The sequence below is a fragment of the Orbicella faveolata genome, unplaced genomic scaffold (assembly GCF_042242905.1).
Source record: "Orbicella faveolata isolate gen_17 unplaced genomic scaffold, um_ofav_v1 contig_47, whole genome shotgun sequence".
Taxonomy (NCBI): domain Eukaryota; kingdom Metazoa; phylum Cnidaria; class Anthozoa; order Scleractinia; family Merulinidae; genus Orbicella; species Orbicella faveolata.
The window spans coordinates 8786883-8805905 of record NW_028301577.1 but is presented as its reverse complement, the minus strand read 5'-3'; the positions used below and the strand labels follow the sequence as shown (position 1 = coordinate 8805905).

The window sequence follows — 19023 nt, the reverse complement described above, 5'->3', positions numbered from 1 at the left end:
TAGTCTTTGGTTACAGAATACAATCAAATGTACTCCAATCTTATTATCCTCGCCGTAATAAATTAAGGAGTAACTATTAAAACATGATTCTCTTCGATGTTTTCTTACCCTCAATGCTGCTATATGATATATTGACCAGGTTCTTTTCGTCCGAGCAGGTTCCTTCGCTTCTAACTCCTTCACAAGGCATATTCCTGACGTATTGCAGAGTTCCTTTCAACAGACAGTCGACGAGAAAAACGTTCTTGTTATCGACAAAGAGACTTGTACAATGTCAAACCTAAGTTCTTTGATTGACGCGAAGAACGATCACTCTCCAGGTAACAACTCCTTCGTTGACTTAAACTTTAGTTAAACTACAAGAGTTAAACGGTGTTATCAAATATTATATGTGGCTGGGTTGCCAAGTCGTTTAGGGGCTCTGAATTTGAAGTGTGGTTCAAATTCTCTCCCCTGCCACTACATGTATCTGGATTTGTTCTAGGGCGTCTTGGGTGCAAATCATCCTCCGCGCTTTGCAAATAGTCCTATAATGGGCAAGTTAAACCTCCTACATTCCGGGATTCTGAGCAAGTTGATCTTCAATTATCAGTGTTTGTTCTTTCATTTTCGTGATTGTCGTATTATGAAGGTGTCCGTCCGCATTATAGAGTTAGAAGTAACAGGAATTCTGCTTTCTCTGCGACTAAATGAACTGTCAGGCGTCCGTAAGGAGAGGTCCGACTGTGGTAAACTGTTAAACTTCTCAATGCTGGATTCCTAAAAAGTTTAAGTTCAGTTTTCAGTTTTAGTGTTCGTTCACTTTCGTGTCTACAATGAAAAGAGTAGTGCTCTGACCCCATAATACCATAATTTTATTTGTTTTGTAGCTCGTTTGTTTGTTTATATGTTTATATAATTTTTTTTTTTTTTTTTTTCATTATTAGTATAGACATAGACAATCACATAGTTTATTTTGCTTGGTTGCACGCTTAGCACCTCTTGACAAATCAAGTTTGTACCGAATTGATTGTAGGTATGAAACTAAATAGTCTCTTTGTACCGGAGTGCGGCAGCTGCTACATTCCCCTGGTCTGCCGAGTGTGTCAGACTACGAAAGGAGATTCACGGATCGTGGGATTAGAAGTGGTGTCGTTCGGATCATTCTCTGAGCAACAACAATGTCAACCGCATCCTCTAAAACAGGTGGTGTGCTGTGCTATGTAATTTATAAATAGTATAACAAATATCAGTCTCGGAAAGTTTTTTTTGATGAAACATTATGTGAAGTACCCAACGGTATAAGTAATCCTGCCTTCAGTGGAGTCTTGAGTATTCTGTATTTTGTCCCTTCTTACCTAAACAAATTTTCCATGTGATTCTGAGGGAAACGAGTGCTTGAATAACCACTTATTATCCGAGAGTGAGGTCTTTACGGGAAAATCTCAGACCGAGACCTTGCCGTATTGACCGAGCGATAGCGAGGCCAATACGGCAAGGGCGAGGTTTGAGATTTTTCCGTAAAGACCGCACGTTGGAGGTTAATAAGTTGTTTATTTTATTTGGCTTTTTGCTTTGTTTTTGCAGGCCTGTATTCAGCCTGTAGGCATTACCCGAGAATAATGCCCTAGAATTAGCCAATCAGAGCGCGCGTTGTATCGGCTACAAAAACAAGCGTAAAGCCATATAATACTGCTTAATGGTCCTTGAATTTCCCTTGAAAAAGAGACCTGACTTAGGTATGAACCATGACTGAACTAGTTTTGATGAATCCGACTTTCCGCATCAAGGAGTCCCTCCTGTTGATGGTTAAATTTGTCTTATACTGGTATTCTGAGTTGAAACAGCTTCCAATCGTGATCACTGACGCTTATTGTTTTCTTTCATCTTTGCTCGACAGGTTTGGTTTTTTCCAGGTCTCGTCAATGTTCACTCACCAGCTAGCGAGTGATCCGAAGTCAAAGAGGGGCTGGTGTATTTCAGCAGTGCGACTAGGCTTTTCTCAATGAATAGTGAATAAAATGATTTCATATTTCTTAAAAACATGCGATGGTTACTCCAGTCGACCATCTCATCAGTCAGTCACTTTATCACCAGCTAATGATGAAGTGAAGTCTGCAACAGGTCTAAGTCTGCGCTTCATTTTGCATGATAACTTGTAGGTGGTTTTGTAAGTAGTAGCGTCTGCTAAGCCACACTTCGCCTCTACCCGTTTATACTCAAGCTCCTGGGTAAAGAGAGGTCCTGTTCGAATAAAGTTCCTGTCAGAGAGAACAACTCCTCAATCCCGGTCAGGGCTTGTACCCAGAACTGTCGAATCGGCGTCCAGGGCACTGAATGACCATTAGCAGCCACACCTCATTATTATGGCCTTCCTGTTATTTCTGTTCATCTTAACAGTGTCAAACCCCTTATTGGTAAATTTCATTCGAGGCTGTGTTTGTATTTTAGCAATGTCATGATATACTATAGAAGAAGAGGTGAAAGAGGGAGGGGAAACTAGTTGCTACCTTCCCTGAGTGTTTGTTTGCCCCCACTCTCCCTTGGTCACCCAGAATTATTGTTTCTGAATTGGTTATATCCAGGTTATAATCATAAGTGTTGGTGGGTTTAGCAATATTGTACAAATGAGCAAGCAAATATTGCAAAAACGTGCAACATCATATCTGCATCTGAATTATACATTGATATAGAATTTGCCTTGCACGAATTCATCCATCCATCGATCGATCTAAATATGGACATTATTTTGTCTTTGATATCGAAGTTATTTTTTATCCAATGATCAATTTTCTTGTTAAATCTTTTCCGTTAACCCAAGCTTAAGGTGGCTGAACACAGTTTTTGATACCTGTGTTTCATTTACTTTTTTCTCTCAAACCCTTGATCCCTCGGTCGTCCAAAATGGCAGCAAGCAAGTTAACAACACAGACGTTGATTTTTTGATGGTTAAGCTGACATATATGCCGTTTCCATGGCAACATGAGTAAATATAAACAGGCCTTTAAAATCGGAAGTGTTTATTTGTAACGATTCTCACAAGGTAACACCATTTTGCTAATAATTTAACAGAGATCTTTAATTATCCCTTGTTGAAGGTTCACTGGAATATCTAGAATTTCCTTTGTTAAAGTTAATTCTTTTCAGTAGTCCAGTTACTTATTTCCTAATTATAAAGTTTTTTTGTGCCAAATTTCGTGAAGTTCTAATGAGTGGTTCTGGAGAAATAGGCGTATTTCCGAGAGAGCAATTTCAGTCAATCGCAATTTTTTAACTTACTGCGCATGCGCTGCATTTAACTGGGTTCTTTCGGTAACAAAGAAAAAGCTGAGAATTGCTGGGTTCTTTGCATCGTTACCTTTTCTAACATATCGTAATAACAGACTAAAGCCATCAATACACTGCGTTCCATTATAGAGAAAAATAGCACAGATAGTGCGGGTGTTTAGTAAATAAAATGATCGCTCTATTGACGGCATGTTTGTTTTTTGGGGTTTTTTTGCAATCCTTGTACGCGCGCTGAATTGCATCAGCAAAGGCGCGCGCGAAAACTGTGTTCGGCCACCTTAAAATAGACTTGTATGTTAATTGTACGGCAATTGCAAGGAATGTCATCCCTCATTCCCAAGCATCATGCCAAGCAATTGTTTTCCTGGTTGTGCGCACAAAGCTCCTTGTTGGCGCGTCGTTAAAAAAACTGTAGCCATTAGCCTTGTACGCAGGCCGTTTTACTGTGAAACTGTAACGCAGCAAGGGCTTTACATGCAATTGTTATGTTGGGAATGGAAACTATGTGGGAGGGAGTGGCGCAGAAATTCTTCCTTAAGGGTGACAAACCTATGCGTTGAGCAATGTTTAAACACATCCATTGCTTTACTTCGAAAAAGTGATATCCTTAATTCAAGCCCAAGGGTTGTACCCTTTGTTACTGTTTCTGAATTCTCTATAGGTCAGTTATTCACGCTTAAAAGTACTACTTTTACGTAAATTATTAACTTCAAATCGATGAAAAACAACGTCAAACAATATCTCATATTGTAAGCCACTGCAAAAAGAGTTCTCGTAGAAATAGATCAAGGTAATCGTGAGCAGTCGGGGCCACTTTGAAAGCCGGCGATGCAACCTACCATACTCGCAAACGCTGTAAGAGCCGGTGAGAGAACTGGAGTTTCATTAAATTCAGTAACTCATTCATGAATTTTCCTGTTGCCACGTTTCCTCCAATGGCGCAACTCCGTACTCCGCTTTATAAACACATACAACCCACAATCTTCTACTTTGCGAGGTGAACGCTCGTAACGTCTGCTCCACATACTCCCTACGGCGGTAAATTTACCTTTATCAACTTTATCAACAGCGCCTGAAAGCCTAACTTGATTTCCAAAGCTCCCGGCCTCGAGTACAGTCCCGAATTCCCGAACAGCATGCGCAGCTGTCAAACTTAGTGAACGCTTGGAGCCAAAGGCGATGCAGGAGTAGTAATTAAGTGGTTGTTCCTTGAATCAGAACGATGCTTATTGATCTTGAGGGGTGGCGGTGGAGGGGTAACCCAAAAACGCTGACCCCCGGTCCGCGGACACCCACTACGGACCGGGGTCCGCGGACTACCTATGGCCGGTCCACGGACCTACCCTTACGGACCCCCTCTACGGACCACCCCGCAAAATAGAATAAAAATAAGAAATAAATATTTCAGTTATCGGTTGTCTAATAGATCGTGTCAGCGAAATTTCGAACATTACATTTTGCAAATGTAACATTCTTGGGTTCACTGGCTCGGGCGCAAGTTATATCATTACACATTGCCATTTCCTTTGCTGTGGCCATACTGTATATGAAAGACCGTGAAAGCCTCCAGGAAGCCTCCGGGAAGCTTCGAAATTTGTGCTCTTTCCCCTCCACCGTTTTGTTCAGCCCACTCTCACAAGCATTCGTGAACTCGTTCCAGGCTTCATAATTTGCTCAGCGCAATTAGATGTAAACAATCTTGAACGACTTAAAAACACATCTTTCATAGCCAGATTGAGCCACGAATGGAAAGTAACAATTTTCCTTCTTTTTGCCATCGGCATCTCCTGACGCAAATTCTTGTTTTTCGGCCATTTAAATTTCAGCTTTGAGGCTTTTTTTAGGGGGGTGTTAATTACATTTGCACGGTATAATACTCGAAATTTCACCAACACAAGTAATCTACTAGACAACCCATAAGTGAAGTATTTATTTCTTTTTTTTTATTCTATTTTGGGGGGTGGTCCGTAGAGGGGCTCCGTAGGGGTAGTCCGTGGATCGGTCTATAGGTAGTCCGCGGACCCGGTCCGTAGTGGGGGTCCGCGGACCGGGGGTCAGTGTTTTCGAGTTACCCGCGGTGGAGGGGAATATAGGTGCAAAGATTTCGTTAGGAAAGTTCTTTTTGGTAACGACAGCAATATTAAGTTTCAACATTTATTCCAGGTGAATCTTACGCAGAGGTAGGCATTCTTCGATTTCACGTTATTGTCTTCGCAATAACATGACTGATACAGCGGTTGCTTCTGTTTAACATTGATCAATTTAATGATGGCAAAAATCAAGGTAGCGTGATAACTAAAGCGTGAAAACGGAATTGAAAGGAGGAAAACCGTTGTATTGTGAAATACAAACAGATTGGGGTTAACTTTTCCTTTTCAACATCGTTAACAAGCAACCCTATGTGTACCAGAGGGAGTTTCAAGCTTTGACCAATCAAAACAAACAACGTCCTATTCATAGCGCGTCTTCGAAAAAAAAAACTACCTTTTCTTCGAAATATATCTGATCTCCTGTATTATGGTTAAGGTTGGGTAGGAATGTCTACAAAAAGGATGGGTGTGCTTGAAAAGTATACAGAAAATTCTATTTAGAAACGAGCAATATCAAGTTTCAACATTTATTCAAAGATGCACTTCATTTCACATTATGAGATATAGTACACCACCCACTTAGAATATAATTAGTACACTTTTTAAGCTGATTAAATACATGTCCAAATTATATCTATTCACATTTTAAACTCCTTAGTGGGGTTTGTCGTCGTTAATTATCTAAAATTAAGAAGTCATGAGAAAAATTGCAATTGGATTATGATGAAAATTACAGTGGAAAACTACGATAAAATCTACAATAAACCGACCCATTACAAGAACAAATTTAAAGCTTTGACCAACTACTCTATGAAGTCACACAGCTAATTTCCTATTACCGCACCTCAAGGCAGTTGTCAGTCGATCAAGTGATTAGAATAAGAAAAGTCATCAGTTATTTCTCTCTCATCAATTAAGGCGGGACTTAACCTAAAATTCTGAAAGAAATTCGAAGTTTTGTTTTTTACGGAACTCGAATCTTAAGGTATTGAAGTTTTATTTTGACAAGTACTGTTACTGTAAGTTTAAAGCTCGTTTTCTCAAAACGAGTTATTTTCGCCTTCTAGAAAAGATATCTTGAGAAGGATTTATTCAATTGAGCTAAAATTTTCAGGATTTGTTGTTTTTAGTACGTTCTGTGGGATAAGCATAGAACTTTTCAGTCCAGTGCATTCTGTCAAAGTTATGTATTGAAACGTATGCTAGATTTTCTGTATCAGATTTAACTGGTCATCATTTCACGTGCTTTTAACTTTTCAAAAATCTCTATGCTTATCCCAGCAAGCTGTTTGTCTTCTTTTGTAAAATGTAAAAATTATTCCTTTTGATCAGTTCTAGTATGAGTTATCTTTTCTCAAGTAAGCACTGGCATTCCCCAGCAGGTGGCAGATTTAATCAGCCGGTGTCAGGTTACAATACAGTTATAGGGTACGGAAATATTTTTTTCATAATCTTTGCTTTTTGAGCTTTTTAAGAATGTATACTTTGCCATGGGTTGGAGTTAACTCTTAGCCACGAAAAAATGTTTGAAACATGGTGTGTTTTTAAGTGTTTTTAAGTTAAGTCCCACCATAACATCAAAACTTGAACTTTGTGTCCTTTAGGGAAATTAATGAAGAAACGCACTGTTGAGACGAGAACTTGACACTTAGCTTTCTGGCATACCTTTCGGCATCGCCCGTACGCTGTTACGTGTATATTATTTGCCACGAATTCTCATTAGTTTTGGTTTTATACCTTAAACAATAAATTTTTTTCAAAACTCCTCAGTGGGGCTTGTAGTTGTTAATTATCGAAATCAAAAAATCATGATAAAAATTGCAATTGGATTGTGACAAAAATTACATTTAAAAGTACAATAAAATGCAATAAAATCTACATTAAACCTACTCATTACAATAACGAATTTAAAGAAGGAAATAACAATGTCGCTTTCACCAGCTACTCTATCTAGTCGTGTAAAATAGTCAATAGTTTGATTTGTGGACTTTCTAAATGCTCACAATTAGTTGTGGAGGCTTCTCCCCTTTTTTATAGTATTTTAGTATAATTATTTTATATCCTGTGTGTTCATTAATAGTAACTGTTGAAACTTAAAATCTAATTACATTTCACTTAACATTACAAGTTGCACTATCATCTACAATAATACTTCAGAAATAAATTATTCCACACGTGTCGACACGCAAATCAATGACCATATTTTGCATTTGTCAATATGCGCAACATTGATGTTGGTTTGTGTTTTTGTTAGCTCTTCGTTTGTATAATTTCTCAGCATATGCTAGACAACTGCTCAAGCTCACTGCTGAAATAAGTGATCAAGAGGCTTCAGTCGAAATGATTCCGACATGGCATAATTTATCACCGTGAAGAGCAGCAAATTTCCTATTACCGCGCCTCAAGTCAGCTGCCAGTCAATCGAATGAAGAGAAAAACTGAGCTAAGTCAGCTATTTACCTCGCATTAACATCAAATTTTTAGAACTGAAGCTTTGTATCCTTTACAGAAATTTATAGTTGTTGAGAGGATAGCAAGACACTGGGCTTTGTAGCGTTGTTTTCGGTTTGGCCCACACGCTGTTACATGTATTTGCAACCAATTCTAATTAGCTTTGGTTTCGGTTTTACGACGACCAATTGAAAACCGCTCTCTAAATGTCAACATGCATACACTCTTTCTTTTTTATAAGAATGTATTTTATATGAATATCGAGGATGAAATTTGCAAAATGTTAAGAATATTTTAAAAAACCCGAGGCTGAGATTTTGAAAGGAATATTTTTTTGTGTGTGAAAATATTGAAGGGGCGCAGCCAGGATAAAACATGGTAAAAACTTAAAACGATCTCGGGCTGAAACGATTGAAAAATTACAAGCTTTCGACTGCCTGAACTAGTCGTCGATGAATAAAAATGCGTGAAATTGTGGAATAATAAAAATGCAAATTATGAATGCATACGCTATAATCTAAGAATATTCACAAGCCTAAAATCGGGGGAAAAATAAGAATATTCAGCCTCAGCCGGAAAAACAATATTCTTATATATATAAAAAAAAAAAGAGTGCATAATCAACGATAGGTCAAAGATTAGGTAATGTTCATTATTGGGAAATTACCGAGATAATATAAAAGCAATTCTCCTAACAAGTACTCTAATGACTGTATGGAAACATTAGAGAGAATTTCAGTGTTGACCAGCTGGCTTGAAGGGGCAGTATAAAGGGTTAATCAGTAGATTTAGAGTTCACCTCTCATTTTAGCGAGATCAATTTTAGTTGTGACTGATACCTCGTTATTTCTTGGCCCATGGTAGTCGCGTCCTTTTCCAGCCTCTCCAATTCTGGAAGGGTAGAGTCGCTAAGAGAACTGTAGCTCAACCAGCTGTAACCGGCAGTACCGATAGCAACAATACATATAGGAATGCTCACCCCACTGAAGCTAGCATCACCGAGAACACCACTAGATGGAGGAGTGGCCACGTTAGGAGCTGGACGAACTATAACCGAACCCAAGCAGAGGAAAAATCCGCCAGCAGCAACATAAGGGGACCATCTCTGATTGCTTCCGCCCGTTTTAATATCCTGGCGAATGGCTTGAGTCAACTCTTGGAGTCCTGCAGCGTGGCGACCAATCTTTTTCAGCAACTCCTCGGCGATCTTTTCCAAGTTAGCAGTGTTACCTTCTTCCCACTGTGGAATAAGCTCGGTATCTATGAAGTCTCTGAACGGTTTCATTTCTTTCTCCAACGCTTCAAACTTATCGCGGTAGATCTTAACGTTTACCTCCAAGATCTTTGCCTCGTCGTACAATAAGAAGCTCTTGTAAAGGAAATACATAGACAGCAGAACCAATCCTTCTGTCCATGCTTCGGGAAGTACTTTATCTATCACCTTCGGTAGCTGTTGTATGATGCCTAGAATTTCACTGTCTGGTTTCTTGACTTCATTCAAGCAGTCGGCAAGGTTGCGCACAAACTGTGGGTCCTTACCCAGGGGAAGTTTTGCCTCGAAGCCATTCCAGGCCAGCGTTACAGCAGCGCAGCTTTTTGCCTCACTGGATACTTGTGTTGGAGACGTTAGCAAGAAACCCAAGATCAAAACAACGCTGACGCCTTGAGGAATCATCTCAGATTGGTGTTGTGTGGTTTTCAAGTTCAGGTGTGAATCGAGCAACTTCTGGTATGAATTATGAAACCGCCTAGTGAAGCTTTGAACAGTGGAGAAGTATAACAACAGCAGCCCCTACGACAAGAGACAAGAGGGACTGCGTGATCGAGACCTATATACAGGTTGATCACGTGTTAAGGGGATGTAGCTGACGTGTATAAAATGCTGTGAAGCTCGTATATCGTTTGTCAACAAACGAAATTGAAAACGGGAAAAACCCCTTTGGACCTAGGGACTTTTTCATTATCTAGCCACCCAAGTTTCGCCCAATCAGGAAAAACCACGTACTATTTACAGCGCGTCTTCCAGGAAAAAAACAACTTTGTTTTGATCCATCTCCTTTATTACGCAAGCAGAAAAGAATTCTTTTTTATTAACAAAATAAGTTCCGGTTTTCCCGGAAACCATTTTTAGTTGCGCCATAATCGGTATAGTTTACAATATTGAGTATATTACTTGCTAATACATGATACTCGGCATAAAACAAATGGAGCAAAATTGAACAAAAGGAGCGACTCGGAGATAGCGATGTAAATGACAGTAGTAAGAATACGAAGTGGACAATGCTTGTCCAAGTGTCGTTTGGAAATGGGAAATGAAGTTAATTAAATTTCGGGTGAATGCTCTTGTGTATAAATGATTAATTCAAGTCGCACGCGCACGTATTACTAAGAAAAATGTGACCTGCGGTGATAACTGTAGAAAGACTTTTTGATTTCACGTTACGATAGTGCAGTCATAACGTGATAGACCTGTATTTAAAACTACCCAGTGATGACAAGAAGGTTCAATATTGTTTCTCGACCTTTGGAAGCGTGAAAACAAAATCAAAAGGGGGAAAAACCCCTGGTATTGTGAAATACAAACAAACAGGGTAAATTTCGTTTTCGAGCTACCATGTGTCAAAATTTAGTGGCAGGAACGACCAATCAAAACAAAGAACCAAGAGTAAATGAATTTACGATTTCTAGTGCGTCTTCGAGATCGCAAAACATGATGATCTCCTGTATCATCGTGAGTGGGGGGGGATAGGAAAGTTTAGAAATTAAAGGGGGGGAGTACTGTACTTACATGTAGGAATTTTAAACTTAGGTCAGCAGAGCTTTTTTCTTAATCGAAAGGAGGAATCATTATACTTCCTTCGTATATTTCAGGAGGTTTCCTACGCTGCTTACCCTGTTGTCCTTCAGTTATATTTAGCTCCATGAGGTACCAAAACGGACCACTGAGTGGTATCCTAACACGTTTTCTAATTTCACTAAATCATCTCTTCAGGGAGGAAGGCGGTGCAAGAGCAGTCATAACAATAACTGATTTTCCTTGAAAAAGAACGATGCTAATTGGTGATAGTGAGGGAGGGGGGGGGGGGGAAAGTGGAGGAGACTGAGGGTAAAAAGCGCGTCTTCGAAAAAAAAAACCTTTCCTTCGAAATATACTTGATCTCCAGTATTATGGTAAAGTTTGGGTAGGAATGTCTACAAAAAGGATGGGTGTGCTTTAACAGTATACAGAAAATTCTATTTAGAAACGAGCACTATCAAGTTTTAACATTTATTCAAAGATGCACTTCATTTCACATTATGAGATATAGTACACCACCCACTTAAAATATAAATAGTGCTCTTTTTGAGCTGATTAAATACATGTGCGAATTATATCTATAAGCTCCTTGTCGTCGTTAATTATCTAAAATAAGAAGTCATGAGAAAAATTGCAATTGGATTATGATAAAAATTACAGTAAGGAAAGTACAAAATCTACAATAAACCGACCCATTGCAAGAACAAATTTACAGCTTTGACCAACTACTCTATGTAGTCATGCAGCTAAACTCCTATTACCGCACCTCAAGTCAATAGATCAAGCGATTAGAATAAGAAAAGTCATCGATTATTTATCTCTCATATGTTAACATCAAACTTTTAGAACTGAAGCTTTGTGTCCTTTAGGGAAATTAATAAAGAAACGCACTGTTGAGACGAGAATAAGACACTTGGCTTACTGGCATCCTTTTCGGCTTCGCTCGCACGCTATTACATGTACATTCAGTGGCGGATCTAGGGGAGGGGCCCACCTATCCCCCCCCCCCCCTATTTTGGGTAAAAAAACAACAACAAAAAAATTGCAAAGGGAAGAAAAGTCGGCAGGAGAGGTAAAAAGCAAAATGCCCCTCCCCCCCCCCCCCCCTCCCCCCCATAGCTCAAGGTCTGGATCCACCACTGGTACTTGCCACGAATTCTCGTTAGCTTTGGTTTTGTACCTTATACAATAATTTTTTTTCAAAACTCCTCAGTGGGGCTTGTAGTTGTTAATTATCCAAATAAAAAAGTCATGATAAAATTTGTAATTGGATTATGACAAAAATTACATTTAAAAGTACAATAAAATGCAACAAAATCTACAATACACCTACTCATGACAACAAATTTAAAGAAGGAAATAACAATGTCGCTTTCACCAGCTACTCTATCTAGTCGTGTAAAATAGTCAATAGCTTGATTTGTGGACTTTCTAAATGCTCACAATTAGTTGTGGAGGCTTCTCCCTTTTTCTACAGTATTTTACTATAATTATTTTATATCCTGTGTGTTCATTAATAGTAACTGTTGAAACTTAAAATCTAATTACATTTCACTTAACATTACAAGTTGCACTATCATCTACAATAATACTTCAGAAATAAATTATTCCACACGTGCCGACACGCAAATCAATGACCATATTTTGCGTTTGTCAATGTGCGCAACATTGATGTCGGTTTGTGTTATTGTTAGCTCTTCGTTTGTATAATTTCTCAGCATATGCTAGACAACTGCTCAAGCTCACTGCTGAAATAAGTGATCAAAAGGCTTCAGTCGAAATGATTCCGACATGGCTTAATTTATCACCGTGATTAGCAGCAAATTTCCTATTACCGCGCCTCAAGTCAGCTGCCAGTCAATCGAATGAAGAGAAAAACTGAGCTAAGTCAGCTATTTACCTCGCATTAACATCAAATTTTTAGAACTGAAGCTTTGTATCCTTTACAGAAATTTATAGTTGTTGAGAGGATAGCAAGACACTGGGCTTTGTAGCGTTGTTTTCGGTTTGGCCCACACGCTGTTACATGTATTTGCAACCAATTCTAATTAGTTTTGGTTTCGGTTTTACGACGACCAATTGAAAACCGCTCTCTAAATGTCAACATGCATACACTCTTTCTTTTTTATAAGAATGTATTTTATATGAATATCGAGGATGAAATTTGCAAAATGTTAAGAATATTTTAAAAAACCCGAGGCTGAGATTTTGAAAGGAATATTTTTTTGTGTGTGAAAATATTGAAGGGGCGCAGCCAGGATAAAACATGGTAAAAACTTAAAACGATCTCGGGCTGAAACGATTGAAAAATTACAAGCTTTCGACTGCCTGAACTAGTCGTCGATGAATAAAAATGCGTGAAATTGTGGAATAATAAAAATGCAAATTATGAATGCATACGCTATAATCTAAGAATATTCACAAGCCTAAAATCGGGGGAAAAATAAGAATATTCAGCCTCAGCCGGAAAAACAATATTCTTATATATATAAAAAAAAAAAGAGTGCATAATCAACGATAGGTCAAAGATTAGGTAATGTTCATTATTGGGAAATTACCGAGATAATATAAAAGCAATTCTCCTAACAAGTACTCTAATGACTGTATGGAAACATTAGAGAGAATTTCAGTGTTGACCAGCTGGCTTGAAGGGGCAGTATAAAGGGTTAATCAGTAGATTTAGAGTTCACCTCTCATTTTAGCGAGATCAATTTTAGTTGTGACTGATACCTCGTTATTTCTTGGCCCATGGTAGTCGCGTCCTTTTCCAGCCTCTCCAATTCTGGAAGGGTAGAGTCGCTAAGAGAACTGTAGCTCAACCAGCTGTAACCGGCAGTACCGATAGCAACAATACATATAGGAATGCTCACCCCACTGAAGCTAGCATCACCGAGAACACCACTAGATGGAGGAGTGGCCACGTTAGGAGCTGGACGAACTATAACCGAACCCAAGCAGAGGAAAACTCCGCCAGCAGCAACATAAGGGGACCACCTCTGATTGCTTCCGCCGGTTTTGATATCCTGGCGAATGGCTTGAGTCAACTCTTGGAGTCTCACAGAGTGGCGACCAATCTTTTCCAGCAACTCCTCGGCGATCTTTTCCAAGCTAACAGTGTTACCTTCTTCCCACTGTGGAATAAGCTCGGTATCTATGAAGTCTCTGAACGGTTTCATTTCTTTCTCCAACGCCTCAAACTTATCGCGGTAGATCATTGCGTTTACCTCCAAGATCTTTGCCTCGTCGTACAATAAGTAGCTCTTGTAAAAGAAATACATCGAAAGCAGAACCAATCCGTCTGTCCGTGCAACAGGGAGTACTTTATCTATCACCTCCGGTAACTGTTGTATGATGCCTCGAATTTCACTGTCTGGTTTCTTGACTTCATTCAAACAGTCGGCAAGGTTGCGCACAAACTGTGGGTCCTTACCCAGGGGAAGTTTTGCCTCGAAGCCATTCCAGGCCAGTGTTACAGCAGCGCAGCTTTTTGCCTCACTGGATACTTCTGTTGGAGACGTTAGCAAGAAAACCAAGATCAAAACAACGCTTGAACGAAAGCGGAAGTGCGTGATGCCTTGAGGAATCATCTCAGATTGGTGTTGTGTGCTTTTCAAATTCAGGTGTGAATTGAGCAACTTCTGGTGTGAATTATGAAACCGCCGAATGAACCTTTAAACACCGGAGAAGTATAACAACAGCAGCTCCTACGACAAAGGACTAGAGGGACTGCGTGATTGAGACCTATAGACAGGTTGATCACGTGTTAAGGGGATGTAGCACGCGTGTATAAAATACTGTGAAGGCAAGCTCGACAAACAAATTGAAAACGGGAAAAACCCCTTTGGGCGTAGGGACTTTTCCCTTTTCTAGCCACCCAAGTTTCGCCCAATCAGGAAAAATCACGTCCTATTTAAAGCGCGTCTTCCAGGAATAAAACAGCTATGTTTTGATCGATCTCCTTTGTTATGCAAGCAGTAAAGAATTCTTTGTTTCAGTTTTCCCGGAAACCATTTTTAGTTGTACCATAATCGGTATAGTTTACAATATTGAGCATATTAATTGCTAATACATGACACGGCATAAAAACAAATGGAGAAAACTGAGCAAAAGGAGCGACTCGGATCGAGATAGCGATATACATAACAGTAGTAAGAATACGAAGTGGATAATGCTTGTCCAAGAGTCGTTTGGAAATAGGAAAGAAAGTGAATTAAATGTCGGGTGAATGCTATTGTGTAGAAATAATTAATTCAAGTCGCACACTTCTTACTAAGAAAAATGTGACCTGCGGTGATAACTGTAGAAACACTTTTCGATTTCACGTTACGATCGTGCAGTCATAACGTGATACACCTGTATCTAAAACTACTCTGTGATGACAAGAAGGTTCAATATTGTTCCTCGACCTTTGGAAGCGTGAAAACAAAATCAAAAGGGGGAAAAACCCCTGGTATTGTGAACTTGGCAAGCAAACAGGGTACATTTCGTTTTCAAGCTACCATGTGTCAAAATGGCACATGGTACACAAAGAACCAAGAGAAAATGAATTTACGATTTCTAGTGCGTCTTCGCAAAACATGATGATCTCCTGTATCATCGTGAGTGGGGGGGGGGGGGATAGGAAAGTTTAGAAATTAAAGGGGGGGAGTACTGTACTTGCATGTAGGAATTTTAAACTTAGGTCAGCAGAGCTTTTTTCTTAATCGAAAGGAGGAATCATTATGCTTCCTTCGTATATTTCAGGAGGTTTCCTACGCTGCTTACCCTGTTGTCCTTCAGTTATATTTAGCTCCATGAGGTACCAAAACGGACCACTGAGTGGTATCCTAACACGTTTTCTAATTTCACTAAATCATCTTTTCAGGGAGGAAGGCGGTGCAAGAGCAGTCATAACAATAACTGATTTTCCTTGAAAAAGAACGATGCTAATTGGTGATAGTGAGGGAGGGGGGGAAAGTGGAGGAGACTGAGGGTAAAATAATGAGTTTAGAAAGATCTTACGTAACAACAGCAATCCGTGTTAAGTTTAAACATTTATTCAAAGGTGCATTTCACTGCACGTTACAAGATAGATAAAACCACTACTTAAATAAATATACTACTTTTTGAGTACATATAAAAACCTTTCATTCAGTCTACTCATTGCATTAACAAATATGAGGCAGGAAATAACCATGGTGCTTTCATCAACTACTTCATGTAGTTATCAAAATAGTCAAAAGTTAGGAATACAAATATTTGATGTTTGGAGTTTAAAATGCCCTCAATTAGTTGAGGGGGATACCGTCTTTCACTACAGTATATAGGTACAATTATTATATCTCATTCTGTATAGAGCGGTTTTCAATTGAGTGTCGAAAGTAATTAGACAATAATTACTTTGGTTTTGGTTTTGGTTTTACTACGGTTTGAGATTGGCTGAGTAGTCTAATTGGTAAGTAATTGGTTTGGTTTTGGTTTTACGACACTCAATTGAAAACCGCTCTATTTATTTAAAATGGTAACTGTTGAAACAATAATCATCAATAATTATTGTTACATTTCACATCTGCACTTCATGTACACTACCATTGTTAGTCAGAACCTTACAACCATACAATAACTTTGAATAATAGCAGTTATATTGCAGAGAAAATTTGCCGGAAATGGCAATCAAGTGAAAGCACCGTGCTAAAAGGTTCACACATGCTTGCTAATTCACAACAAAATTATTTTAACACTTGTTAATACTTTTTACTCTTTTTTGATTTTTTTTGCAACTTTTCAATTATTGTTTGCTTTGTGTTTTAATTTTCAGTTTGATCAATTATTTTCAGTTTGATTTTCAGTTCAGTGCAAATCAATTCAGTTCCATCAGTCAGTCTGTCAGTCAGACAGACAGACAGACAATCAGTCAGTCAGACAGTCAGTCAGACAGACAGTCAGTCAGACAGTCATTCAGTCAGATAGGCACATTCAATGTGTAGTTTGCATTTGTTTGGCTCGATAATTGACTCGGAACTTGTACCAACGTGCTGTTTGTGATATGGCTTGTACTTTTTTCCCGCGCTTTGGTTTTTTGTGTTATATATTTTCTTTTGCTGCAATTGGCAAGTTATGAGTGACTACTTGGATTTGGGTTTATAACATTCATTGGAAAACGGCTCATCGTAAACCAAGAACAAAGTGAACAGGATTAATTTAGCCTGTAAAACTAAATGTCAAATTTGTTCAGAAGTTACTTACGTTCATTCATATGGTGATGGTACACTTCAAAATGACTGCCTTAAGAGCTTGCCTTGCAATCGCTTTTTCCACAGTTACATGGAATGTTGCAGAACCCTATGTAGATCCTTAAAGTTTTAAAATGCAAACTAACCAGTAAGAAACAAAGCCCCTCTATAAATATCAACATGTACAAGCAGTAATAGATCATAAGAATTTAGGAAATGACCATCATTGCGAAATTGTCTAGATAGTAGTGTCCCGGGGAGGAGGGGGTGTACTCTCAGAAAAATTGGGTGGGGGTACCGGTGTGCAACCCGCTTCCCAAAACCCTTACCCTATGTATGACCAAAGTCTGCGATTTTCCCTACCCTACTTATGACCTGACCAAAAATTTGATACCCTATTTATGGCCTGACCCTTAAATCAATACCCTGCTTCAGACCTGCCTTATAATTAGTTCCCTAGTTCAGACCAATGTTAAATTGCTGTAAACATAATTTGTGAAGAGCTTTTCTCGATGGTCTTATCGATAATGATGAAAAAGTAGCTTCTTCTCAAAACATACCCATATCAAGACTAGAGTGCAAAAACCATACCCTATTTATGACCAAAACGGCTGAAAAACCATACCCTGGGCCGCACATACCTATATAGCCCATATAAGGGAATACCCCCCCCCCCCTTCCCCGGTAGTGTCACTAGTTTAAGTAACTTGCCTTGCAGGTTCTACAATTAAGGGTTGAATGGAAAAACGAGTAGGGAGAACTTCAATACTGACCACAAGAATAAAGGGGCAGTATAAAAGGGGATAATCAGTAGATTTAGAGTTCACCTCTTAGTTCTGCTCTCATCTTGGCGAGATCAATTTTTGTCTGATAGCTCGTTATTTCTTCGTTCATCTTTGTGGAGTCCTTTTCTAGCAACTCCAACTTTGGGAGGGTTTTGCAAAGAGAACTGTAGCTCCACCAACTGAAACCAGCAATACCGAGAGCAGCACCACATACCAGGACCGAAATTTTTGGGTAAGGAGTCTGGACTAAGTTATGCACACAAAGGACGCCTCCGCTAACAGCAAGGAAAGCGGAAAACCTTTGATTACTTCCGCCCTGAATGTAATCCCGACGAATGTCTTGAGTCAACCCTTGGATTTCTGTAGAAAAGCGACCCATTCTTTGCAGCAAATTCTTGATGAGCTTTTCCAAGTTAGCAATGTTACCTTCTTCCCACTGTGGAATAAGCTCGGTGTCTATGAAGTCTCTGAACGGTTTCATTTCTTTCTCCAGCGCGTCCAACTTGTCGCGATAGGTCCTTACGTTTACCTCCAAGATCACTGTCTCGTTATACACTATGAAGCTCTTGTAAAGAAGATACAGAGAAAGCAGAACCAGACCTTCTTTCTTGGCAACAGGAAGTACTTTATCTATCAGCTCCGGTAGCTCTTTTAAAATAACTTGAATTTCACTTCCTATTTTCTTGACGCCATTGAAACAGTCGGTAAGGTTGCGCACAAACTGAGGATCTTTACCAAGGGGAAATTTTACCTCGACGCCACCCCAGGCCAGTGATACCGCAGCGCAGCTTTTTTCAGCTCTGGATGATTGTGTTGGAGACGTTAACAAGAAAACCAAGAACAAAACGAGGCTGAAACGAAAGCGGAAGTGCGTGTTGTCTTGCGGAATCATCTCAGATCATTGTTGTGTGCTTTTCAAGTTTGATCGAACAACCTCTGGTATGAATTATGAAACCAGAGTTTTCTCAAACAGCGGAATAATTGCAGGAGATTGAACAACAGACAATAACAACAGCAGCTCCTTCGACAAAAGACAAGACGGAGTGCTTGATATACAGGGTGATCACGTGTTAAGGGTTGCAAATGTGATGTCGTGTCACGCGCGCGAAAATTATGACAACATTCTAAATATCGAAACTGAATGGACCGAAAACTAATTTTTTTACATAATTTCTCGTGCGCTGATTGGTTCATTTTTCTCATCAATAACAGCAAAGGGATAAAATGTTAATTTATGCAAACTTTCAAGTTCAACTTTCAGCGAGAAAATATCCGGCTGGGAAAACCCCTTGCTGAAATATGGAAGGTTCGCATCCACAGCTCATTCACGTCACGCATTCTTTTCTTCAGGAGAAAAGTATTCTAAAGTGTTATAGCCGCCACTAAGTTCCACTAAGCTTTTAATAGTGGTATAAATAACG

General features: G+C 39.2%; 2 protein-coding genes and 2 pseudogenes across 3 annotated transcripts in view; 1 reads left to right on the top strand and 3 right to left on the bottom strand.

Annotated features, from left to right (window-relative positions):
• LOC110059772 (Fanconi anemia group J protein homolog) overlaps window positions 1-2022 on the top strand; it is a 36940-nt gene extending 34918 nt beyond the window's left edge. For both annotated transcript variants that reach the window (XM_089279390.1, XM_089279389.1), the window contains exons 33-35: window positions 159-320; window positions 1016-1185; window positions 1880-2022. In XM_089279390.1, coding sequence (XP_089135516.1) covers window positions 159-320; window positions 1016-1185; window positions 1880-1930 — 383 coding nt within the window. In that variant the 3' untranslated portion in view covers window positions 1931-2022. The remainder of the gene's footprint in view (window positions 1-158; window positions 321-1015; window positions 1186-1879) is intronic.
• Window positions 2023-5870: 3848 nt separating this feature from the next.
• Window positions 5871-9661, bottom strand: LOC110066128 (uncharacterized; annotated as a pseudogene).
• A 1401-nt stretch (window positions 9662-11062) lies between these two features.
• LOC149097026 (uncharacterized) lies at window positions 11063-14411 on the bottom strand (annotated as a pseudogene).
• Window positions 14412-15625: 1214 nt separating this feature from the next.
• On the bottom strand, window positions 15626-18693 carry LOC149097025 (uncharacterized). Its single transcript, XM_089279319.1, has one exon. The coding sequence runs from the start codon at window positions 18492-18494 to the stop codon at window positions 17634-17636; it is 861 nt and encodes a 286-aa protein (XP_089135445.1). The 5' UTR covers window positions 18495-18693; the 3' UTR covers window positions 15626-17633.
• Window positions 18694-19023: the final 330 nt, after the last annotated feature.

Coding starts and splice junctions, on each gene's coding strand:
- LOC149097025 (XM_089279319.1), bottom strand. CDS start 18,494: ATGATTCCGCAAGACAACACGCACTTCCGCTTTCGTTTCAGCCTCGTT.